Raw genomic sequence first — 25,644 nt, 5'->3', positions numbered from 1 at the left:
ATTTATGAGGCAATTTTTATTTCAATATAAAAAAAATCTTTATTTCTTACTCCTCTTTTTCATTTTAGTTGGTCCTCTTTCTAAAAATATTTGTTTCAATTTAGTTGTCTTTTTGATGAAATCAAGAGGATTTTAATCTGTTCGTCCAATAATACCCTCAACGTTAAATGACTAAACACGTTGTATATATTCTAATTTATATTTTCAAAACATAATTAATAAGGCTAATTTGATAAAATAGACCCCTAATAAATAATCTTCTTAATGGGTGTGGCAACTCTATGGAGTCAACTATTATGAAACGGAGGGAGTAATTATGTATTAAGTCAAACTACATCACGTAATGCATATAAAATAAAGGGAAAAGGACATGAGCTGACTACTTTGAAAAGAAATGACCCACAATTTGAAAATGTGGACAATTGGAGTCAGTCGGTCCAATTTATTTTCGTTTTTTAGCCATTTGGCCTAATTGGACACATGTTGTTTCTATACTCAATTGATACACTTTTATACGATATTGATACACTTTTATACAATTATTATATAAAATATGTATTTGTATTTGGTATCAAAGATTCATGGATTTGATTGATAAAAAGGAAAAGCAACAATTACAATATTATAAAATCGTATTTGATTGTTAGAAAAACTACACCAATTAGAAGAATAACTTATTTTAAAAAAAATGGAGCTGCGAAAAAAACAGTAGAAAAAAGGACAAAAAGTTCTTTTTAGAAAAAAGAGGGCAAAACAATGAATTTTTTTAAAAATAAGTGTAGCAGCAATTTAAAAAAAATAGCTAAAAAACAAGGAAAAAAAACATGAAAGCAATAGCAAAAAATAGCCTAAATGGCTATATTTTGGAAATTCAAAATCAATGACCACTCGGCGGCAATTGTTTTAGCCGAGTGGCTATTCTTGTCTATTCCCCTAAAATAAAATAGAGTAAATACATTAATTAAAGAAATGAGGCCTTAATTTCTTAGGGGCCTCAAGCCCTTGCGTCAGTTGCTTGGGCCCTTGAGCGCTGCACCTTCTTTTCTGGTATGAAACATTGGCAATTATTATTTACTCTATAGGATGCCATGCTACCTAAATCAGAGGTTAGCACAAAAAAGTTCCGATTACTTCAGTCGTACTGATTATTAAACATGTAGAGAAGTTGTAAAATTTGTGGCACGTTTTGGTTTGTACTTATACAAATTAATTAATACAAGTTTGCAATCAGCAAACAGTTATTTTCATATGTCAGGATTGACCTATAGTCACCCGCGCACAAGTTTGCAGTTACATCAGAAGAGAGTTTCAGCTTCTCATGTAGGTGCATATGCTATCTACTAATAATACATGTTCTTGGTGTATGAGTTCATAAAAATCATGATATATTCCTGCGATTTTGTTCATCATGAAGTTACTGTGCTAGTTCTATAAGAACACCTGTAGTCCAGTGCAATATGGAAGATTTGATTGGTTGATTTTACGTATGAATTTACTTGTGACATGATCTTAACCCCTTTGCAATGTGCATATGTTCTCTGGATTCTCACTGTCTTAAAGATCTTTATAGGTTCCCTTTGTTGATGAGGTTCAAAGATAATGACTTTTTTTTCATTTACCAGGAACACATTTAGATTTTTATTATTATACTGGACGATGCGACATAAGAAAAAGAAATGCGCCCTTTAAATTAACTATCCGCAATGTTGAGGTGGCGAGGATATACCAACTAATTAGAATTTCAGTTTATTTGTTCTGTCGCACTTATATTGTGTCCGGTGTTCATTAATTGGCTTTCTAGTCTGGTTAGGAACTTGTTTATCAGTGGCGGATAAGTGAGAGATTTGAAGAATCTACTTTTAAAGAACCATAATTTGCCTTAAGAAATAATTTGTTTAATACTGAAATACAATAGCCAAAATGGAGCAGGAGGTTACAGAAGATTCATATGGCTGACCAACTAGTTTGGTGTTGAGAATAGTTGATTGATTGTTATTGATAGAGGCAATGAATGATCATAGATTTTTGATGAGGAAGTCCTCGATATCATACTTCTGGTTCCATCTGTTTCATCTACTTGTGGTTGGTTTTATGAACTTTTGACTCATTTATGGCATATAAAGATGATACACGATCACTGACGAGTCTAAAAGATGCTTGTTGTGATGCAATTTCATCTGTCTGTTTGTTGTTTCTTCAGCTGCAGTTATCTTTCCCAGAATCAATTGAGAGATCCAGACAAACGACTTTGAATTAGCCAGGACGCTTCAGATAAAACATTGTCTGGAAAACAATCATGTGTCTGCAGGCTGTCACGAGTTGGTTTAGAACATCAACGACAAATTTGATTAAGAAGACTTCCACTGCCTGCATAGTCCTTGCATTTCTCAGGGTTCTCTTTCCAACTGAAAAAGGTCTAACCCTTCCAAGTTTCCATATCCCTGATTGCTACTATATATTTCATTTATTATCAGCTCATAAAGAGGAAACTCCGAGATTTTCTCTCTGTGTATGCTATATAACGAAGTGTTCTATTTTTCAAATTTTTATTTTGTATTTTTGGCATGATTATAATTATTAGCAACTACGTATACTGACATGGTACAAAGCCCGCTGAAATAGTATTTTCGATTTTATTGTGTTAGAGAGTTGGTACTTCTAGTCTCTCTCCTGGCTTGTGGGAACCTTTTTGATGGTGTCCGTGATTCCACATATACTAAAAGGGCAAAGGAATTTGGAGGTGAAAACTTCACCGACAACCTACGTGTTTTTGTGGGTTTCCTCAAGTTGACTCATATAGAACCATTTGTTTTATCATCTCAATCTGGTTAGCATAGTACCTGAGATTCCTCAACATGATCAGAATAGGCAAAATAAACGGAACTCAGGTCAGATGTTCAGGATGTTTCACATTTGTATTGCTAGAGCTGATTGATTTTCTCAAGTAAGTATGCATAGGCTTGTAGATTTTGTACAAGGAAAGCTTCTTCTGGCTTAGTCATTGTTTGACACAATGCTTCTTACTCAAGCATGTGGGATGTGTAAGACGTGCCTCATTTTTTGTGGAGCATGAGCCCAAATAGATTATTTACTCACTTGCCAATTGACTAATTTAGTTTTAGGTTCTCTATGTGTGTATGTATGCCCATGAGTTGATGTCAAGAGTACCTATTTCTTTTCATCCAATGAACAAGTGTGAGCTTGTCCTTGCACATTCTCATTATACAGGCCTTCCCCGTGATATTTACACCACCACTGATGCTTATATTTAAGTTGTAGCAGTGCAATAATTGGAATTCCCTCCTCCTGCATAAGCATTTGATTTCTCTTTTCTCTAATGAGCCCGTAACGGGGATAAGTGATTACCATGTCTCAACAATAACAGTTAATAAGGGAAGAAACAAAGAAAAGGAATGATGTTACAACTGTAGACCAGTGGCCGTTTGTCCTGGGGCGTGGCCCTACCAATTGAGTGGCTCCTGAGTCATGACATTGTTTTCTTGAAAATTATGGGCCATCGTGAATTTGACCGTTTGCTCTTGTTGTCTATTGACGTACCATGAGATTCATAATGTGCTCACCTTTCCTTGATTAGAGGTGGAACAAGTCGCGAGATCTTTTGGGCATGGTGGACCGGAATGAAATGGTCGCCTTGTGAGCTCTCACTTGTTTACTGTCACCTATTCTCCTGATGTTACAAGCACAAGAGAATACATCCGCACATATGGAAATTTAATGCCAATTGCTGTGGAGATTTTTATGAGGACCCAGCTTGAAAAGGAAGTGTACGCTTCCCTTGATTCTTCAAATAAAGTCAAAATTGGTAGTAACTATCAATCTCATAACATCAACTCTGTGTAAGGTTGTTGCTGGCCTCCTTTACAGGAAATATTGCTACAGGAACTTACTAATAGCCAACTATCTAGCAAAAAGAGCATCTTTGGAGTAATTTCAATGGGAAAAAATTGCGTATTTTTTGCTAAAAATGAGGAAATACTCCGATTGATGAAGCAAATATCAGACACCTAAAACATAATTGTGGATCATTTAGTCGTTTAAATCGTGATGCCGTTGCATGATGGCCACTCAACAGAACCCAAACTAGATTGTTATGAAATTTTAGTCTTTATACTTGAGAAAAACCAGAGCCTCAAGCCTAATGGGTCATAATGGTATATGGTTCTACGAAGTTCCAAAAAGGAGCTAATACTGTGGCACAGCAAGTTTAAATGATAAGGAAAATAAGAAAAAGGAGTAAGCTAATGAAAACCAACCATCAGTTTGCAAATTCCTATATAAGTCTAGCCAAGTCAGCAAGTTATCAAACCAACTGGCATGTGCTGATTGGCAAAAGTATAATGGCCTCAAATGATATTATCTTCCTGGAACTATAAATTTAGTGAGCATGAGGCTCTTCACTTGTATATTGAAAACACACAAGAAAAACTTGGAGCTGAGGAGAGAAAGATAAGGAAAGTAAGAATATGGCATCAGCATCTCTCCTTAAAACATCTCCAGTCCTTGACAAGTCTGAGTTTGTAAAGGGGCAATCCCTCCGCCAGCCATCAGTCTCCGTTGTCCGCTGTCATCCAGCTGCTCCCTCTGCACTTACTATCCGTGCTAGCTCCTACGCTGATGAACTCGTCAAAACCGCGGTACATGGTCCTTTATATTCCCTCTGTTCCATTTTATACGACCATGAATTCGTACCTTTTAACTGTGTGCCAGTGAAATAGTCAAATGAGAGGAGGAATGCAACCTTTTTTCCTAACTACTAGTTCTTTGCTCTTACTTCAGAGCTTCCTATCTCATGCAGTACTAATGATTGTTTTACGTAGTCTTAAGAACATGCACTATGTTCTTTTTACTGCTTAAGTATCACTTACTATGGATAAGGAATTATAAATCATGGTATCACAGAGCTATGGACAAAGAGCTGTTTCCGCAGGCTCGATTTGCCTTGAAGACTTTTTGCTAGTGTTTCCCTTTCTTGATAAAAAAGTGAAACGACCAGTTCTTGATATTTTGTTGAACTTGGATAATTATACTGTTAGTTTGTGCTGAAACTTATTACCGAGATAATGTGATGTATCATCATAAAGGGTGAACGTAGATTAGTTAGAATTTCTAAGAGTACAAGTGTTAAACCTTTCTATAGAACTTTCTTGAGATGAATGAAGCATATGCAGCTAATTTGAACTAATGGATTGAGTGTAGAAAACTATTGCATCCCCTGGTCGTGGAATTTTGGCCATGGATGAGTCCAATGCTACCTGCGGGAAGCGTTTAGCTTCAATCGGATTGGAGAATACTGAGGCTAACCGCCAGGCATTCAGGACCCTGCTAGTTTCAGTTCCTGGACTAGGACAGTACATCTCTGGTGCCATCCTCTTTGAGGAGACTCTTTATCAATCAACTGTCGAGGGAAAGAAAATGGTTGATGTGCTTGTTGAGCAGAACATTGTTCCTGGTATTAAGGTTGACAAGGTAAACAATCTAAACTTAGTGAGTTAAGAAGTCTAAGGATTCTCTGGTTGTGTATTTCTAAGAAGTTGGTTATCTTTTGTTTGAAAACTACAGGGTCTTGTTCCCTTGGCTGGCTCAAACAATGAATCATGGTGCCAAGGTCTTGATGGCCTTGCCTCACGCTCTGCTGCTTACTACCAACAAGGCGCCCGGTTTGCCAAATGGTAGAGTTCTTTTCTTTTAAAAGTAGAGAAATCATTGCTTAATTTGAAGCTCATCTTCTCTTCTTTATTGTGAACCTTACAGGCGCACTGTTGTGAGCATCCCCAATGGTCCTTCTGCACTTGCAGTGAAGGAAGCAGCCTGGGGTCTTGCTCGCTACGCTGCTATTTCTCAGGTAATTTGGCATATACATAGGAAGTAGCACAAATAGTTCTCTCGATTTTAAGTTCTGTGTACGGACAATGTATAGATTTTTTAAATTATATCAAGTTAAATGTACTTACAATAGTAGGTAACTTCTCATAGTAAGTGTAATATGGTAACATGTAAATAGAGTAATGCCTTGCTATAACCGGTTAAAAATTGCACTAGTAGTATAAATTTAAGCATTCAACACGATTAATGGCTAATGTTTCTGGTTCATCCGTGTAGGACAATGGGTTGGTACCTATCGTTGAGCCAGAGATCTTACTTGATGGTGAACACAACATTGACAGGACCTTTGAAGTCGCCAAGCAGGTGTGGGCTGAAGTTTTCTTCTACCTTTCCCAGAACAATGTCATGTTTGAAGGTATCTTGTTGAAGCCCAGCATGGTCACCCCTGGAGCTGAGTGCAAGGAGAAGGCCACCCCACAGCAAGTTGCTGACTACACCCTCAATCTCCTCCGCCAAAGAATCCCTCCTGCTGTCCCAGGGATCATGGCAAGTATCTAGATTTCCGCTATATCAATTTTTTTTCCTTACTTCCAAGAACTTGATCGATAACCTTTTTCATAATTTATAATAAACAGTTTTTGTCTGGCGGACAATCTGAAGTTGAGGCAACTCTTAACTTGAACGCCATGAACCAAAGTCCCAACCCATGGCACGTGTCGTTCTCATATGCCAGAGCCCTTCAGAACACATGCCTCAAGACTTGGAGTGGAAGACCAGAAAATGTGAAGGCAGCTCAGGATGCCTTGCTTGTTAGAGCAAAAGCCAACTCTCTTGCGCAGCTAGGGAAATACACCGGTGAAGGTGAGTCCGATGAGGCCAAGAAGGGAATGTTCGTAAAGGGATACACCTATTAAGTGTCTACCAAAGTCTATAGATATTTGATGATGAGGCATGTAATGTAGCCAAATCGAACTGCATAAGTGCTTGTAGCTTCTCCTCAAGACTTTTTTTGTTCATAAACTGTGTGCTTTTAGCAATTTATAACATTCATCTCCCTCGGTTGGTTTATGTTATGAGGTCAAATTCTCCACCAAGTTAAGAATGCAAACATGCGGCACATTCCATTAAAATCAATTCTAGTGTAAGAGAAAACATAACTTTACACTTCTAAGGCACTTAAAGCAGAGGATCGTGTTTTAAAATCAGGAATCGAAAATTGCTGCTATTGAGGCTAGGCACGTCCAACCAAATGACGAGTGAATGGACAAAGCTGACTTTTGTTAATGTAAAAGGAACTGGGATATTACTCAACTTCAGATTTTGATATAGTATCATTACTCAATTTCAATCAAAAGATACATATTGTTGGTGGTGTTAACAAATTTCACCAATGTTGGTCCCATACCTTCGAATGGTGATGTTCTTTGATGAAAGATATTGCTTGAAAAGTTGTGTCTCTTCATGGAAGGATGCATCCATTGGAAGGCAACCTTTGCTAATATAAGGTCAATCATAAATGGATGCCTTCATTGGTCTATAAATAGGAGGATCAGCTGAACTTTCAACGCGACAATTAAAAATAGAGTTTGCAGTAAATTTTCATATTTACAAAGTGGATTTCCAGACTTTTAGAATGAGACTAATTATGCAGAGAAATTTAAGATGCGCTGTGGTTAATGAAGCATAGTAGGTCAACAGATGCTCAAAAGCCACATGCTTAACAAAATATTCATATTTGATCAAAGGCAAAAACTATCTGTGATCTCTGGCATCCTTCCTCACATGAAACATGATATGGATATTTTTTCTATTCAAGATTGGGTTCGGAACATCCTTATGCAAGTAGTAGTCCTTCTGTAATACTTGTTTGTCCTTCTGTGCTATTTTATGATGCTCGATAACAAAAAAAAAAAAGATGTTACTGGGAAGCATCTCAGCCTCCAAGTGTGACTTCTGTGCTAGGAAGGAAATAGTTACAATAGTTTGATCCTTGGTAGAGCCCTAACAGATTATTGCAAACAATTATTGAGAAGTACTAGACACTTGGGGGCAAGACAACCTTCTTGCTGTTGAAGGGCACAAAAGCATACAGGATCATGACAATCTTGATCAATCTCTAAATAGAAAAAAAAAACTAAAGAACCATAATACAAGTGCAAGAAAAGATGAAAATAATCTCTACACCCAAAAAATGACCTTAAATTTCAAGATACAGTAACTGCTACCAAAATCATCTTAAACTTCAGTTACATACTTTTAGCAGACAATTTCTATATGCTGTCTTAACAGCACAACTAATACTATAACAAAAACTGATCATAAGTTTGGCATAAAACTACCATAAGCATTTAGAACTGCGCTTTATCTTAGACTAGTTGCCAATTGTTGTTCAATTACTAATCTGGGCTACTTAGCTTCATCAATAACATTGTCGAACCTTCTACCATATTCACAAAGGCAGAACATACATTCCACATGAGGTCTACTTAACGCCTCACTAACATTTGCTCATAAAGTATCTGACTGGAACAATCCTTGAAGAAGTTACTCCTGTTGAGGGAATACGAAAAATCAGTTCAAAGATTAATGCGTAGAAACTTGAATAGGGAAATACTATTGGATCAACCTTTTTATGAACAATCTATCAAGTTTTTTCCCTTTTCTCCTTTAAGTTCTAGAAATGGCTGAGAATACATTCATTATAGGATCATTCTAGTTGGTTTTATCTATTTATGTTTTAGTATGAGTTGCATCAAAATTTGACAACTTATCTAACTTCTAGTAAGACGGACAGTTGTTCCTCTCCAAAGATCAGTTTGCACAAAATGCCTCCCCCAATATCCAATTAAAGTGGGGGTGGATACCTGAGAAGTTATATGCCTACTCACTAGCAATGGTTATACAAAGTATAAAGCTACTGTGTGTTTTCTTGAAAATTAAGGGTGGTATATCAATCAAATCTTCCATTCTAATTTTGAAAGTCTCGTTGATGCATTTGAATTTAAGTGTCTTGCTATAGACTTTCGTCCTAGAGAACCCCCATCTTTAATAAAAGGGAGCGGAAAAAAGAGAGAAGTAGAAGAAGGGACATGCATGGATGAAACTGGAAGAAACTTGTCTTTGTTACTTCAAACTTTAACATAGACCAAGGGCTCATTGGTTTTCAGACAGTTCAGTTCACATGATAAATATTTAGCATTCATATGAGAAAAAGAGAATATGTAGATCCTGCTCTATATCAAGTTTAAAATACTGATGAAATATGGCAAAGTTTTTCTCCGAGATGTATTACAATTGGCTAACCTGATTAGATGCATGACCATGAAAACGACTTGGCTTCACATTCAAGTCGATCATTTTGTCCTTCTTGCCATGCCCGTCTGCACTCCCATCTGAAACTAGGACTGGAGAGACCCTTTGATTTTGGTGATTGTTTTCAACCATTGGCTTTGGTGAGTGACTATATTCTCTCTTGTTTTCACCAGGATCTAACGTCTTCCTGGCTAATTCCTCTGTAGGCCCTGCTTTATCTCCTGGAAACTATACCAGGAAGAAAACAATGACCTTATAAATAGCACATTACACATATCAAGATTCAAGAGTAACATGTAACTCGTACAACGGTACACCAACCTCAACCTTCTGCCTCAACAGGAGATATCTACTGTGTGTTCGTTTACCTCCTACATGTACCATCATATCACATTGCAGACAAAGAGAACTTCCATCAACCTCACAGTAAAAGAACGCTTCACGTGTAATGCAAAGGAAATTACCGATAATTAGTTCACTTTGCAGGCCCTCTTTTGTAGGACAAGATTATAAAAATAACATGAAAGGAACCAAAAGAAGAAACTAAGCAACTGAAGAACAAAAAAATTTTAAGCTCTACTAACCAGGTGAATTTTCACATATGTCGCAATGAGGAACATCATTGGGCTTAGCAAGTCCAACCCTCACATGCCTACTAGCAAGCTTGTTACACATATGAACCTATGGACCAAATCTGAATATGATTAGAAGTGTCCACAAGAATCAAAACATCAAAAGTCTCTTAACGGTTTGTCGATATTTAGCTGGTTAAATCAATAGCAAAAGTTGATTCATGATGCGTCCCAACAGATTTGGCCTTTCATAACTCCGGATCAGAAATGAGAGCTTTGAAGTATAATTTAAGAACATTGAAGTGCATCCTCTCCAACATCGTAAACTTTTGGACGAGATGATCAAATATTCACACATGTAGGGATGTTCAAGATATGACTAAGTAAATAACAGTGTGTCCTCTCTAATAGCATAAGCTTTTAAACAAGGTGCATGGCATAATTCAACAACTAAGAAGATCAGAATCATTTGACAACTACCAACATATACAGATATATAAATAACCTTTAAGGGATAAGAAAAAATTACTATTAACACAAAAGAAGATGAAATGATCAAACTAGAACCAAAGAGAAGAAGCAAAGATCCCAGATTTCATCATTAGGAATACTGAAAACATGTCAATATGTATAACAGTTCAGCATGATTTTTGATCTTTAAACGAATTAAAGGATACTCTACTCTACGAGGCAAGACTTATGGAAAGCAGTATGGTTTCTCTATTCTAAACTGACTCAAAAGACGCACGCGCCTGAGCACCTAGGAAAATCATCAGAACTGTCTGATGCTACATAGTGAAGTAACCGCGCGTACAACCAGTCCAAAAACCAGATTATTAGATTAACAAATTACTTTAAAGACACACATAATCTCAGGCAGTTCCAATTAGCACCACCTTATTGTAGCTTATATAACTTCAACACATGCAATCTGCAACTCACTATACAAGAAGATGGCCATTTCTCTATTCTTCCTTTCACTTTTCCAGATATAAGTTGATTTGAACAACAAATTCTTAAAACTGAATACATTCTTGTAAAACAAACCAACCACCCAAAACACAAAAGCATATTTTCAATAAATATAAATGGAAAAGTTTGATACAAGTAGAGTATTAGATTGAGAGTAAAATTAGACCTTTTCATCGCAGGCACGACAAAGAGCAGCCTCATCTGCTGCGCAGAAAAGAATGGCTGCAGCACTCTCACAAACGTCACAAAGTGTCCGCATAATTCATTTCTACCACCAATCACCCAATAATAACATAATATAAAGGCTCATATATATTACTATGTACTATTTATGAGTAACTCTTTTATCAAGAAATCAAGTTCTATTTAGACAAATAACCCCCAAAGACTGGAACTGTATTTAAGTCACAGGCTACAAGAGCAAAGTTGAATGATACTATAGTAGTTTGAAACAATGCAGGATACAAGTCACCAGCTCTTATATATTGACAAACAATATTTTTATCCCCACCAATAATAATATTGATGGATTCTTCCACCCTTAACTACTCGTTGTAACGTCCTAATTATAAAAAGATTTTATTTAGTACAAATTAAAATTAGTCGGGTGACAAAACGAATATCACATGTAAAATAAAAAAGAGAGTAATATTCTTTATCCTTTTATGTTAAATATATTTTTGTGGATGTTGGTGAAGGTTGAAAAAATGCAGTTTGAAAAGATTAGTAAACAAATTGATAATGATAATGGAAGATAGTAAGTTTGTACTAGGATTATTTTTCTTATTGGCTGGTGGTTTTGAATATCAGACCAGGAAGAGCACCATGATCTATTATAGGATATAATATATATATATAATAATCTAAAAAGATAAATATATGGTGGCATCAACACAAGGAACACACCACAGCCACAAGCTTAAAGAAAATTCCCATTGGAGAACTATGAACCACCAATTACATATCTTACTGCTGGCCCATCAAATTTAATAATGACTACAACTTTGTAGTTCTCTTGCCTTCTCAATGATGCTTCTTCATTTTCATCATTTTGGACTTTCTTTTAATAATTTATTCACTTCATCTCATTTTAGCTAATTACCTTACTATAAATAAATATTCATTATTATTTATTCACCTACTAAATCAAAAAAAAAAAAAAAAATTAATTAATATTCTTTAGAATTCTAAAATGTTTGAATTTGTGATCCAAATTCTATTAATCCGATTCTGAAAAATTTGCGATGCGACCCATGTTTGTGATTTTTCGTGGGTCTGTGGCGATATGTTTTTGGACCTAAAATTTATTTGTAAGCACGTATTATGTAAGTGCAATTTAGTGGGTCGATTTTGGACGTTCAGAAAATACGTCATTCTCCTCATTGTATTCTCCATCCATTGTAGTGAAATTCCTCTGCCTCAGGCTCTGTCCGTGGCTTTTTTCACAAGGATTTTCACGTACGTTTGTATGTTTATCTTAGTTTTCTTTTACTTGTGGTATTACTTATTTTGTCCGATTATAACATAAATACATTAATATAAATATATTTTTCATAATGATTTAGATATCTATCAATATGAATGAAGAGTAAATTAGTAAAATTAATTAATTTATATATAATTTTTTTTAAGTATCCTGTAAAATGAAAAATGAGCAACTAAAATACTCCCTCGTCTTATTTTATCTATTCCAAATTTTCTAATTTGATGTTTCATTTTACTTGTCCTTTTTTACTTATTAAGACAAGACGATTTTTTTTTTCCATATTTTACCCTTTGCATTAATTATTTTTTCTTTAAATTAAAATGTAAACATTATTTAATAGGGATACTATGGTAAATTAGCCATGTTATTTATTATTTTTATTAATAATTGTATCATTTTAATTTGGAACGAGTAAAATGGAACGGAGGGAGTAAGAGTAAAGCAATATGTAATAACGAACATCCTTGTGAGGTCAGTGATTTTGCCACGTGCCCTATTGTGCCATTTCATTTTCCAATATAGTACGTGAGTTTTGTTTTTGCATCCTAATGATTTGTCGATTGATTAATTTTGGTCCCCTAATATTTCAATTTTTGTCGAGTTTTTTCATGTGGCTCCTACTATCTCTCTCTCGTATTCATTAGTTGCCCTGTCGGTGAATTTACTACGAGTTCGTTTGGGCATGATTTTTTTCTAAAACAACTTTTACTTATATATTTAAATTGATTCTTTAAAAAGGAATTCGAAGATTAATTTTATGTTTGAGAAAATGGGTTTGATCAGTGAGGTTAATTGTCATTGCAACTTATCTACTGTATTTTTAAAGCAACTATTTTCACTTATTACGAGTACAACAATAAATTTGGGGTCACAAATCGGATCTAAAAAGGATGGTGTCCACGTAATCATATTTCTGCCTTGTGAAGATAGAAATTATTTTCAATGGATCCTAAGTTCAACTAAAACATATAAAAGAAACAAATACAGCCGCAAAGTAGTCATGCTGAAAATAATGTAGAAGAAATCACTTATTATGAGTAGTTAGGAAAATCTTAGTAGCTTAGTTGGTTAATTACCTGAACTCTCACCTTATTGGTGAGGGTTCGATTCTCCACTTTGTAATTCCCTCCCCCATTCCCCTTCCCCTTAAAAAAAAAAAAAAAAGTAATGTATAATATAATTTTTGTTATATTATTAATTCATATAAGTTAAACTCATTCTAGTTTCTTCCATTAAAGTTTGGATTGTTGTGAAGCAAGTTGAGTCATAAGGGGTCATGTATATATGCATTAAAGCTCATCCTAAGTGGACAATTAAGCAACATGAAAGAGGCAATAAGTTCACAATGTTACAAAAATGTAGTTGTTGTCTGTTGTTGGGTTTCAACACCCCTTCGACCCAAAAGACTTTGGGTTGTACATTGAAACAGTGGATTTAGAAATTTTTAATCACATTTGATGTAGACTATACATATACAAATGTAATCACAGTTTAATTGCAAAATAGAAGAAGAGAATTGCGGATCTTTTTTTTTTTGGTAAGTTGGATAGATTAAATAAATAAATTTTAGTATAGATCGTTGACTACTTAGTCAGGTATAAAAATATGAGTATCAGGGTTCTGGTAATTTATACAAGGATTGATTTTCCTAGCATAGTTAGTTCCTAGAATGTCTGCCCAAACGTATTACTGTGCATACACCGGAGGAACTGCCAAAAAGGTAGTGGATCGGAAGACTTTCTTGTTCGCTCCCGCCTTGGCTAAGCAGTCAGCAACCATGTTTTGCTCCCTAAAGCAGTGGATTACTGGTGGATAGCCCACCCTTCTCAGTGCACGCCTGCAAAAATCAAGAATGGGATTATAGTGCATGTTTCCAACTTTCAACATATGAATAACCTCAGTAGAGTCTACATTAATTTCAACAGGAAATAATTTTTCGCACTCTACTAGTCGCAATCCTTCAAGTAGCGCTAAAAGCTCCATTTGGTTGTTGGTTGCGTGAGGGAAGCTTTTGAAAAACCCAATCACCCTTTCGATATTTATAGAAATATAGAGGGACACCAAAATGTTGGTAATTTACTAAGGACATTTCTATAAAATTAATAATCTAAAATAAACATAATAATCTTTTTTTAATCTAAATGAAATATGCAAAAATATCATGTATATTCTAATTAGGTCAAACACATCGACAAGCACCTCAACTTGGCATGATTTTTCACTTTGACATCTTAAGTGAACGATGTTTATTTTAAACACCTAAAATAGCTATAAAATGTGTCGTTTTGATACCTTTCGGCATCAGCTCTACTGCGTGCATCTCAATCGCTGCCAATATGGATTAACGGTCGATTAATTTGTGTCAACTCATTTTAAATTGTCACATCATTATATGCACCTACAATTTTTTTATTTTTTGAAAAAAAAGACCAAAACACATGACAATTATGTCCAATGAATTAATGACATGTGTTTTTTTGACCAAATAATTACAATAAAATTCCAACAATGTCTTTCCCGCTCAACCTTCTTAAGAATGAAAAACATACCTCCTCATTCTCTAAGAATGATAGATCCGCATTAATAGTTTCACGAATTTCAGACATATGACTAAAAAAAAATTCGAAGGAGAAGACGGGCCATTGTTCAATTAGAAAATTAATGAACATAAGGAGGCCAGTGTTCGATTAGAAGGAGGTTGTTCCGAGCTGGGTTCTTGAAAAATCAGCAACAGGTTCATGGATTGCTTCTTTTACTGAAAGTTAGCAACGACTTCCTAATTTATTCGAATTAGGAACTCGATTTTCTTAATTTTTTAATTTTCTTGTACACATATTTTTAGATAAAAATATAATTATATTAATAGAAGTGATATGAAAAAAACATTCAAATAAATTATTCTCTAAGAGATCGAGGAAGTTTGAAAGTACCATTAAAGGATTTTGAGCTTGAAAAAATGGTGAAAAATAGTGGGATGAAAAATTGGAGAAGAAAAAGGTAACATTAAGGAGAAATTAAATAAAAAAGGGGATAAAATAAGGCTAAGACGCGCCCAAAATGAGTGTTTTACACTCGTTTTGCCAGGTCAACAAAAAGTATCAAAGTCACACAGATTAGGGATACTTTAGGTGTTTAAAATGAAAACCATTCAATTGAAGTGTCAAAGTGAAAGATTGTGTCACGTTGAAGTACTTGTCGACTGTCGATGTGTTTTACCTTCTACTTATTACGGTCTTTCTTTTAGCGTTCCAATTCCAAATCATGAAATAACTTTTTTCTCTTCAGCTCTTGCCTTGTTTGACTTGGAGTTATTTGGATTTGATTTACAATTTTAGTCATAGCAGATTCTTCTTCCAATACTTGAATTGGCAGTAATTTTTTCTCAAGTGGTTCTTAGTTACTTTCCCTTTTAGTAAGCTGTCTTTTTTATTTTTACTTGCTTAATTTATTTTAAAAGTATTTCTCCTTTTCTAAATAAGTGTATATTTTGTTTTTAAATTTTATTTTTAAATAAATACATTTTTAAATCTTCAAGAGTATTTGATCATAATCTTCTTAATATCTCCTCGTACCATTAATGACTAACTGTTTATTTTAAATGTAATCAATATAGACTTGAAAAAAAGCATAAACGTTATTTAGGGATAAATTGATAAAATTATATTTTATTTTTTAGGAGTTTGTAATTTATTAAGGCATGTGTTAAACCCAAAACATGCACTTACTTAGGAACAAAACATTTACTTACCTCACATCTATAATATAATATATATATATTAAAAACTAAATGGAAAAGGTTTTGTTATTACGGTTAAATTCCTATACCAAAAAAAAAATTCGATTAAAGTAGGCTTGGTCCAAAAATATGACAAAATAGGTCCCAAAAATAGACAAAATACCACCCAAAAAAGGTAAAAAGAATTTTAATAATTTTGAATTTTTTAAGTTTATGGAACACTTCTAAATTAATTGGTTAATTGGTTTTACTCTATTTTAAAAAATTCTATAATTCTATTTGAATAAAATCTTGATCAGATTTTACCTTCGCTGCTTCTTCTATACTCATTCTTCTACTTTTCTTCTTTAATTTTGATTTCTTATATTCAATATTATACCAACGTGGTTTGTTAGCTCTTGATTCATGGATTATTAAATAAATAAGGGAGAGGATATATTATGAATTTTGTAAACTAATTAAACATAAGATTCACTTAACAAGAACCTTTCTTCAAAAAATGTGCTTCGAGTTTTGAGTAGTCTCGCTCTCTTATTTATATTGTCATTCTTATTCATGTTTGTCATTGATCTTGGTGTTTACTTTGGGAATAAAAATTCATATTTCAAGAATTATTTCTTGTGAATTGAGGTAAATTTTCTATATCTCTCTACAACAAATAAAAGAAAAATTATCTTTTTATTTATTTTCTTCAATTATTATATTTATAATATTAGCGACACTCCTAAAATATATAGGAGGAAAATTGATTAATATTTTCATGTTGGTTGTTAAAGTTGTCATTTCCTCATTTTTGCAAAATTTCTTGCTTTGGCAAAATTCAGAGGTATGATAATAATAAAATACAAATAATAGTATCTACAATACAAATCTATTTTTGGCAAACTTCTTTCCTTATTTTGTGTAAAATTCGGTAGTATTCTAATTAAATACAAATAATATATATGTAATAAAAATCATATAGGAGTAGAAGGATTTTAAGATTTAAAATTTGATATATCATATAATGTAAAAAAAATAACCTAATTAATCAACTAGATATAAAATAACTAAAGAGTTTTATTTGCATGAAATTCAAATAATTTTGTTCCTTTCGTTTATAATAAACGCTGAAGTAAGACTTATCATACAATAATATATTTGAGATACTATATTTATTTATATCATTTAAATAGATATATCATTTTTTAACGTCAATATATTGCTACTTTCTAATAATATTATTCTTAATTCTTATATATATTTTATTGATTAACGTGAAAGACACATGCAAAACACATACACTAATCTAGTAGTAATATAAAAACTAAGACTTAATTCTAGTTAATAAATGTTAGTCATGTGTTTGCAATATATTATCTCCGATGTTATAGTAAAAAAATATTAATATAAAATTTTGAATTAATTAATTCAGATTTCTAAAATATTTTTGATAGAAGATAGAGAAAAAAAAATTAAATATAAATTTTGATCTCTTTTACTATTAATCTTATTTAAGTAAAATTAAAATCACAAAATTCACCATTAAAAAATTTTGATACCTAAAACAAAGGCTTTGTCAGCTCCGCCTTTTAGCCATCCCTACCCATCACTCGTCCAAATGACTAGCATATTACAGAGTAACTTTCATGAAAATTGAAACATGAAAATTATAAAAATACAAAAATCTCTAATTAATGCACAAAAAAGGAAAATTCTAAGTTAAAATGTCTTCTTTTATTTTTAGGGCTCATTTGGTTATATAAAATGAAATCATGATATAAAATTGTTTGAGATAAAAGTACATTTTGTTTGAACATATAATTTGGACCTTTTAAAATTGTATGTTTTCTAAAGATGAGCTTTGGAGTAATTGGTAAAGTTGTTGTCATATGATCAAGAGGTCACTGATTCAAGTCCTAAAAGCAACCTCTGACAGAAATGTTAGGTAAGCTGCATACAATAGACCCTTTGTGGTCGGGCCTTTTCTGAACCCTACACATAGTGCATCGAGTTGTCCTTATTTAGGTTGTATGTTTTCTCATAAAAATAAAATCCCTTACATTGTGAAAAATATCAAAATTGTCCATATTCTTTATATAATTTTACCAAATAATCAAAAAATCATAACAAAAATATAATACACTATCACAAACCTATTCTAAAAGAATACAATACTTTTTGATCGAGTTTTAGTTCAATGAAAATGTAAAGTGAACATGAATTGCAGTGTACTTACTTTTTAATTCAATTCACCAAATAATATGGACAATCTACTCACGTTGAATATTTATTTCTTCATCAAATGACCAAAAAGACGAACCAACATTGTTACTTTGGGTCATTTGTTGGTCAATATCATTAGTATCTATAATAGGCATTGATTTAAAGTAATAGTAAATTTGGCTGGTTGAAGATTGGTGAGAGTAATGGTTATGTCCAAAATAAATGATTTACATGTCGGTAAGAGTAATGATTATGTTCAATATATAAATGGTTTACATGTTGGTAAGAGTAATAACATCAACTACTCCAATTTTGTCTAAATATAAAATAAATGGTCCCTAGATATAAAATGGTGGGTTTCATTTTACAAAATATAAAGTTTGTAAATTAATTTTTATATTTGAAATCTTTTAAATCATGATATGAAATTTTGAAATCAAACTTAAAATAAAAAATTTGGAATTTTATCTTACTAAAATCACATGTCCAAATATAAATTTCATTTCATGGTACCAAATTATCACATGTCCAAATACCTACTTAAATAATATGAAAACAAAACCTGAAATATATTGAGATCCCCTAAAAAAAGTGCACAAAGCTATAGTTAGGAGAAAGTATCGAACTTGATGAATCTGAAGCAATAAATGTGTTTATCTCTTTTCGAGACGAACAAAATTTATATTTCTCCAGATTCAATTTATCGGTCTAATTTTAATTTGATATAAAATTAAGGTAAGAAGATTTAAATTTGATACAAAATTAAGAAAGTAAAAATATTTAAATTTTATGATCTTAAATTAAAAATATGTAATATATCAAAATATTTTTTTAATATTGTGATCTTAAATATGTATTATGAAAATATATAATTAAAGAGTTGCTGAAAATGAAAAGAAAATAAATTATATTTTAAAAAGAAAAGTAAGATAAACAACTGAATCGGAGATTGTAATAGAATTGCACATTTACAAACTAGTATATACTACTACTACTATATAGTTCAAAATAGAAGTACATTAACTATTCCACCAGCTTTAACTTGTATAGCCAGGCAAATTTAATCATACAAACTTGTGAAAAAGCCACTTAATTAAACAAATGATGACCAATGGTGACTCCTCGAATATATCAAATTCAATGACCACAAACTTTCAAACAACTAAAAAATTTCAATCACACACATAACAAACTAACTACTGAATATTAAATAGTACATAGTAATAAGTACTTCTTAATAATTAGAAAGAAAAGTTGAGCATGTTCATGCTTAAGTTCTCCATCATCTCAGTCTCCATAAAACCACATCCATAATTGGTAGCTATGATTTTGTTATAGGTGCCAATATTGTGGGGCTTAAGTGGGCAGCTTGAAGAGATAGGTAAAATTGGAAGGTTGTCACAGTTACAAATTTCAATCATGTAGCCATCAGGGTCATGGAAAAACACTTGATCCACTTTGATTCCATCTTCCTCCACAACTGCAGTTACATACCTCATTCCCATTTCTTCCAACTTCCTCTTCACCAGCACAATATCACTACACTGCATATTGGAATTCCATGTAGTTTACACATGTTAGTTAGGAACAAAATATGAAACACCAACTTCAAATTACGTTTCATTAGACAGATCCAAGATTTAAACTTAGTGGTTTCAAACTTTAAGCAACCGTTTGGACATGGATTTCCAGTTATTATTTTTTTTCTTTTGAAAAACTTAATTTGGATGAAGTTTGATTTGAATTTGAAAATGTGTCTGCACATAGTTTTTCAAAATATTTTCACTTTTTTTTTAAAAAAAAAAACAACAACATGAAATTAGAAATATGACTTATAGTCATAAGCTTTAGAAACTATCAAAAATATCCAATCGTCATATAGCTGCACCAGTCGAATGATTTTTTTGAAAAAAAGACTAATGTGAACAATGGGGGACGTATTTTATAAAATATAAATGTTTGGGCTAGTTTGAAATTTTAAAATAATCTAACGTTCATATTTTGTAAAAGATGAGAGACTTTAGTTATAAAATACAAAAGTTTAGAGCAAGTTCTGCAATTTTGAAATTGCGAAACGATAATATTTTGGGCCAAAAGAGATGTGAAGTTGACTTTGGAATATGAACATTTGGTTTTCAAGATCTCTCAAAAACCAGATAAATTTATGGACAAATAAATATTTGATTTTTATTTTTGGGAAAAAAAACATCCAAAATCTATGATGAAATGGGAGTTAAGACCTACAATTGAACCCAAATGCATTTTTTATAATGAAATTATGGGTTCATAATTTAAGGATGAATTAAGTTAATTTAATTTACCTGGAATGAAATGTGGTTATCCTTGGGATTAATGGGTCGAGGTTCATTGATGGCATCGTAATCCTCCATAACTTTGTTCTCAAGCAGGTGAATCCCCACTCCATAGTTGTACAACCTTCAATACGTACCAAATAATAGTTACAAAATTAAAACTTCATGCTTAAAGATTTTTATCATACTAATGTACTTACTGTTATAATAGTAGTATATGGACATGCAGGCTTTACTAGTTTTGCCATGAGGAATATATACATATGCAGCGCTACTCTTAAATTTTTTCATTTAGACGCCTGGACTAAGAGTAGGATTTATTGGACAAAGACCAAAAGTACACCAATTTAGGTGGCTGCATATGTTTGTTGAAATGTGTATATAACAAGATTAGCTTTTACATTGACGTAGATCCATGTGCTTATATTAAAACACGAAGCATGCATGCGTGAAATATAGAACAGCATTGTACTAATTCTTATGTTTATTGATATTATAAAATGTATCTTTTTTATCATATTGACATCTCATGAATTGCAAGTTATATATAGATTTAAATTTTAAAATCTTGAGTTGATTTGATCCAATTTAACTTTTAAGATTAATCAATCCAACTCTCAATAACGAAAAGTACCACATAATTGATACAGAGGAATGTTAATTATATATGAGAGAGGCTAATTACCAGGCTCCATGGAAGTTGAAAGAAGAAGGACGTTTAACAAGAGAAAAGCCCAAAACATGTTCATAGAAGCGCACAGAGTTGCAGACATCTCTCACCAACAAGGACACATGGTTTAATGAAAGCACAGGCAGTGCTTCGCACCTCACTTCCTCAATCTCCATTATCATCTTTTCTTCCTAGCTCGTTGGATATTTTATGTTGACTAGATGATGTAGAATTATTTTTTTTCTTTATTCTTTTTGATCTCTTGTTATTGACAGGTCCTAGCTAGCTAGGGAGATTGGTTCATTTATAGCTGCTGTGCACACATGGAGCCTTGATACGTGAATAACTATGAACTTTCCCAGAAAGTTCTTATCATTGGAGTGTAAGTACAGGACAACGATGTACGATTAGAATCTTCTTATAGTAAGATGGATTGGAGTTAAGTAAGAATGGAAGCAACCTATTTTCACCAACGCCTACTGTTCCAAATGTTCTGTTTAGCCGGCCAGGAGATGATTGCGTCAAGATATATTTCACGCGTACTGAAGCTCATCTCTTTAAGTAACAACAACAACTTTTAGATGAGTTAGTTAGATGATGACATGACACTTCACATGTGAGGTCCTTCCAGGGGGTTGCTTCACAACTCAGGAATTTGTTCTCAGAATGCAATAAGAATTGGGAGTAAATAGCAGACGTAAGGATTTTAGGTGGAAACTCCTTGCTCAAGGGAGAAAAATCACGACCTGAGGATTTCTAAGCTCCACTATATCTAAGCAAACTCTTGAATCAGGGGCGGATCTAAAGGGGGTTCACGGGTAGCATGGCACCCGCAAACTTCAATTGAAAAATTGTGTGTGTATATATATATATTGAATAAAATCGATATATTATTTAAGTGACATCCGATGCAGCAGTTGAGGAAGTAGTGCTAATGGCAAACGCGCTGAAATTTCACGTAGTATATCAGAGTTCAAGTCCAGACGCTAGCAGTATTTTGTTACCTTTTGTTCTTTATTCTATTTTCTATAAGTTTTTTCCTCTTGACTTAATCTTTGTTTGACTCTTTTTTTTTTTTTGGGTAATCTTTGTTTAAAATTTTTTAAGTGTAGAACATAATTAAAGATTCCTTTTTCCTTCAAATTTATAGTTAACTTCTCCTCGTAAATCATAATAATGATGCTTGACTTGATGTTATAATTTCTCAACAATAGAATTGGAAATATTCATTGAATGTTGGCAACTATTTTATACTTTCACGCTGACTGATAAGTTGAATTTAACTCTTATTTGGACAATTTATAGTAATAACAACAACGACAACAAACTCAGTGTATTTCCACATAGTGGGGCCTGGGGAGGGTAAAATGTATTCAGTCCATATACCACCTCCGGAGAAGTAGAAGGTTGTTTTCGATAGTATTTATAATAATAATCACATTATAATTATTTGATCTATTTGTCTATACAAATTGAAAAGACAAATAATCAAATCGAAACCCAAAATCTATAAAATCGATAAAATATTTGTCTTATTTGGTGCAGTGTAAATAGCAAAACGTATTATTCTTTTTGAGTAATAGCTTTAACGTTAAAAGTGACATGGCACCCACAACCTCGAAATCCTGAATCCGCCTCTGAACTCTAGACTTTGGGATTAAACTCTTAATCCCCGCTCTCCTAATAATAACTCTATTACATGGAAACACAAATACTAACTCTAATGCACGTACCTCCAGCTAACTTTAACTGGACACACCAAGCTAATTCTAGCTTGAAGAATCACCTAACTCTGTTAAGTATTCACATCGAAAAAAGAATGAGTAATTGATTTTCTTTTATAGACTTGGATTGAGTTAGACCCAAAATTCATTCTTTAAATGGTGTCAGAGTCAGACTCATCCTAAATTTTTGTTCACCGATGTTGGGTCTCATATTATACTGATGGGTAATTGATCTCCTCTTATATAGACTTGCACAATTCTCCCTTCATGAATTAGTTTTGGGGGTTGAGTTAGACTCAAAATTTATTTTTTATATAGTATCAGAGTCTTCTTTTGTACTTTGCGTCAGTTGCATTAATTGACTGTGATACTGACAGATGAACTCAATCTGTTCCCTAAGTGGTAGCAATTTTGTCATCACAAAATCTTTAAGAAGCAGGACTCAACATACAATTTGTCAATCATCAAAATTAAGGATTTAACATCCTTAAATAGTAAAAGCTTCGCTTTGTTTGATAACAATATGTATGCATAAAATATGCTTAAAATTATTTTTTCGTCTTTACCAGTACTATTAGCTTTAAAGTTTAAAGACGTATAGCCCACTTTGTACATATTTCTTCTCTTACTGATAGATGAAGGAGTAGTTAAGCCCATTCGTGTAAATCTGCTCACATTGTTGGTCCCAAGCTTGAAGCCTAAATACCATGAGTGTCACGCTGTACAATATTTCCAAGGGAAAAAAATGTGCGCACATGGTTATTATATTGGGTTCCCGTCAAGTAATTAGATATGTTGCGGCGTACGATTTGATACTTGGGTGTTTTCATAATTCAAGAAACTTCTTCTTCCTGTCAATTCTTTGTCTAGTCTCTTTTACTCTTGAACATATCCAAGTGCGTAAGATGTTTATATTCTAAATTGAGTTGGTACATTGATTAAAAAAAATAATTAATAATATGGCTAGCTTACCATAATGCCCCTATTAAATGATGTTACATTTTAATTTAAAAACAAAGTAATTAATGCAAAGGGTAAACATGAAAAAAAAAAATTGTCTCTTCTTGATTAATGAAAGAGGACAAGTAAAATGGAAAATCAAATTAAAAAATTTGAGACGGAGGGAGTACTAGTTTAGTTGTACGCGCCTCGTGCGTGTACCTCTCTTTATTGAGTTCAAACGTTATACTAAATATGATGTTTGTTTAAATAATAAAAATGAATATAATAATTAAATTCAACATCTTTTGAAAAATTTATTTAATTAAATCGAACTTTATCAAAAAAAAATCTCAAAGTCGATCGACATTCATCTACCACCTGTAAAATGCAACAAAACAATAGGATGATAGAGACATCAAAATAATGTAATTAAATCCAACCTTTACACAAAAAATTTCTCAAAGCCGCCTGTAAACTATAATTTTTAGGAGTTTAGTTAATATAATAAAAATAATTTAAGGTAAAATGGTTCAATGGACCCTTGTACTATGTCCGTTTTGTAAGTTGGACACTTTTACTTACATGTTTGTCATCTGGACCGCTGAACCCGTTAAAAAGCAACAATTTAAACATTTTTTTGATGAGTGTAATACACTCTCGCTACATCAGTTGACATATCAGCTTCCATGTCTGCCACGTCAGCTTCCACGTCATTTTCAGGTATTACATTAAATTTCATGTCATTTTTAAAATAATACATAAGAAATTAAATATTAAAATAAATTTAATTAAATAAAAAAATTATAAATTGTACAAAATTTAAATAATCATGTTTTTATTTTTGCTCACAAATTAAATATCAAATTCATTCCAAATAATTAAATTTCTTCTCCAATTAATTTAAATTTTTAACTATAAATTCATATATACTAACATAATGAATTTTTGATTTTTAAATTTGAATATCTTTAACAAACATAATTAAATAAATTATTTTTATAAATTGTAGAAATTTTAATACACAAACACAATAAATTTTTAATTTAAATTAATTTAATTTTTTAACTATAAATTCTAATATACAGATACAATAAATTTAATTAAACATCAAATTTATTCCAAATAATTGAAATTTCTCTCCAATTAATTTAAAGTATTAACTATAAATTCACATACGCAAACATAATAAATTTTTAATTAAATATCTTTAATAACTTGTAAAAGCTACAAAATTAATCCTAAACAAAATAAAAAATTTAAATTGAGAAAGTGAATAACAAAAATTTTAAAAATAAAAAAATAATTATTTTTTTTACAATGAACAACAACAACAATATCAACCACGACAAAGACTTGGCCAAAAAAAAAAAAAAAAAAAACAAAAACCCCATTTAAAACAACCCAAAAAACATATCACATAATATGATGAAGAAAAAAAAGACGAAGAGAGATATATTTACATGGTGATGGCTATCGCAACCATGACTATGGGGATGGGGGGACGAAGAGAGACGAAAAGAGCTATAGGGGTGGGGGGCGTTAATGGTAATGCCATGGCTAGACGGGGGTGAAGGGTGGAGTGAGGGTGGCTGGACGGGGGAGGGGTTGGGGGGTGGGGAAAGGGGTTATTTTTATTTTTAAAATTTATTATTTTTAAATTTTAAAAAATATTTTTAAATTTAAAATGATGGAGGGAAAAAAAGACTATTTTTTTTAATTTTAATATTATTTTTAAAATTATTTTAATATAAAATTGACAAAAAATTAAAGGCACGCGTCTCGTCCTAATCAGCCCTTTTAATGCCACATAGGCCTGATCAATAGTAAAGGGGTTTGAAATATTATTTTTTAGTGGATTCAGAGGTCAAG

General features: G+C 32.4%; 3 protein-coding genes and 1 long non-coding RNA gene across 6 annotated transcripts; 2 read left to right on the top strand and 2 right to left on the bottom strand.

Moving 5' to 3' along the window:
* Positions 1 to 884: 884 nt before the first annotated feature.
* Positions 885 to 2,595, top strand: LOC124896055. Of its 2 annotated transcripts, none has more exons than XR_007052450.1 (2): positions 885 to 1,106; positions 2,201 to 2,595. It is a non-coding gene; the product is annotated as an uncharacterized LOC124896055 (long non-coding RNA). The 2 variants fall into 2 exon arrangements; XR_007052449.1 differs by having other exon boundaries at positions 904 to 1,320.
* A 1,300-nt stretch (positions 2,596 to 3,895) lies between these two features.
* Positions 3,896 to 6,912, top strand: LOC107859905 (fructose-bisphosphate aldolase 1, chloroplastic). Its single transcript, XM_016705056.2, has 6 exons — positions 3,896 to 4,655; positions 5,218 to 5,487; positions 5,581 to 5,690; positions 5,773 to 5,863; positions 6,121 to 6,390; positions 6,480 to 6,912. Exons 1-6 carry the CDS (start codon positions 4,485 to 4,487, stop codon positions 6,756 to 6,758), a joined length of 1,191 nt encoding a protein of 396 aa, XP_016560542.1. The 5' UTR covers positions 3,896 to 4,484; the 3' UTR covers positions 6,759 to 6,912.
* A 1,111-nt stretch (positions 6,913 to 8,023) lies between these two features.
* Positions 8,024 to 11,734, bottom strand: LOC107859906 (B-box zinc finger protein 19). 2 transcript variants are annotated; one of them, XM_016705057.2, is made up of 5 exons: positions 10,867 to 11,734; positions 9,741 to 9,837; positions 9,478 to 9,593; positions 9,148 to 9,384; positions 8,024 to 8,394 (listed from the first exon to the last, which is right to left on the bottom strand). In XM_016705057.2, exons 1-5 carry the CDS (start codon positions 10,957 to 10,959, stop codon positions 8,389 to 8,391), a joined length of 549 nt encoding a protein of 182 aa, XP_016560543.1. In that variant the 5' UTR covers positions 10,960 to 11,734; the 3' UTR covers positions 8,024 to 8,388. The 2 variants fall into 2 exon arrangements, with proteins under 2 accessions (XP_016560543.1, XP_016560545.1); XM_016705059.2 differs by having other exon boundaries at positions 9,478 to 9,527; positions 10,867 to 11,544.
* Positions 11,735 to 19,057: 7,323 nt separating this feature from the next.
* On the bottom strand, positions 19,058 to 21,519 carry LOC107857115 (glyoxylase I 4-like). Its single transcript, XM_016702059.2, has 3 exons — positions 21,125 to 21,519; positions 20,449 to 20,563; positions 19,058 to 19,671 (listed from the first exon to the last, which is right to left on the bottom strand). Exons 1-3 carry the CDS (start codon positions 21,289 to 21,291, stop codon positions 19,369 to 19,371), a joined length of 585 nt encoding a protein of 194 aa, XP_016557545.1. The 5' UTR covers positions 21,292 to 21,519; the 3' UTR covers positions 19,058 to 19,368.
* Between the last annotated feature and the right edge of the window lie 4,125 nt (positions 21,520 to 25,644).

This window comes from Capsicum annuum, chromosome 2 (genome assembly GCF_002878395.1).
Source record: "Capsicum annuum cultivar UCD-10X-F1 chromosome 2, UCD10Xv1.1, whole genome shotgun sequence".
Classification (NCBI taxonomy): Eukaryota; Viridiplantae; Streptophyta; class Magnoliopsida; order Solanales; family Solanaceae; genus Capsicum; species Capsicum annuum.
Note: the sequence above shows the minus strand (reverse complement) of the source record. Positions and strands in the feature narration are given on the sequence as shown.

What these genes read in the sequence shown, in the direction of transcription:
- LOC107859905 (XM_016705056.2), top strand. Translation starts at nt 4,485, where the DNA reads ATGGCATCAGCATCTCTCCTTAAAACATCTCCAGTCCTTGACAAGTCT. An exon ending in CTGGTATTAAGGTTGACAAG is followed by an intron (nt 5,488 to 5,580) that starts GTAAACAATCTA and finishes TGAAAACTACAG; the next exon opens with GGTCTTGTTCCCTTGGCTGG. An exon ending in GCTACGCTGCTATTTCTCAG is followed by an intron (nt 5,864 to 6,120) that starts GTAATTTGGCAT and finishes TCATCCGTGTAG; the next exon opens with GACAATGGGTTGGTACCTAT.
- LOC107859906 (XM_016705057.2), bottom strand. Translation starts at nt 10,959, where the DNA reads ATGCGGACACTTTGTGACGTTTGTGAGAGTGCTGCAGCCATTCTTTTC. An exon ending in GTCGTGCCTGCGATGAAAAG is followed by an intron (nt 9,838 to 10,866) that starts GTCTAATTTTAC and finishes TTTGGTCCATAG; the next exon opens with GTTCATATGTGTAACAAGCT. An exon ending in TGTTGAGGCAGAAGGTTGAG is followed by an intron (nt 9,385 to 9,477) that starts GTTGGTGTACCG and finishes TTCCTGGTATAG; the next exon opens with TTTCCAGGAGATAAAGCAGG.
- LOC107857115 (XM_016702059.2), bottom strand. Translation starts at nt 21,291, where the DNA reads ATGATAATGGAGATTGAGGAAGTGAGGTGCGAAGCACTGCCTGTGCTT. An exon ending in TTCAACTTCCATGGAGCCTG is followed by an intron (nt 20,564 to 21,124) that starts GTAATTAGCCTC and finishes TACGTATTGAAG; the next exon opens with GTTGTACAACTATGGAGTGG. An exon ending in ATAACCACATTTCATTCCAG is followed by an intron (nt 19,672 to 20,448) that starts GTAAATTAAATT and finishes TCCAATATGCAG; the next exon opens with TGTAGTGATATTGTGCTGGT.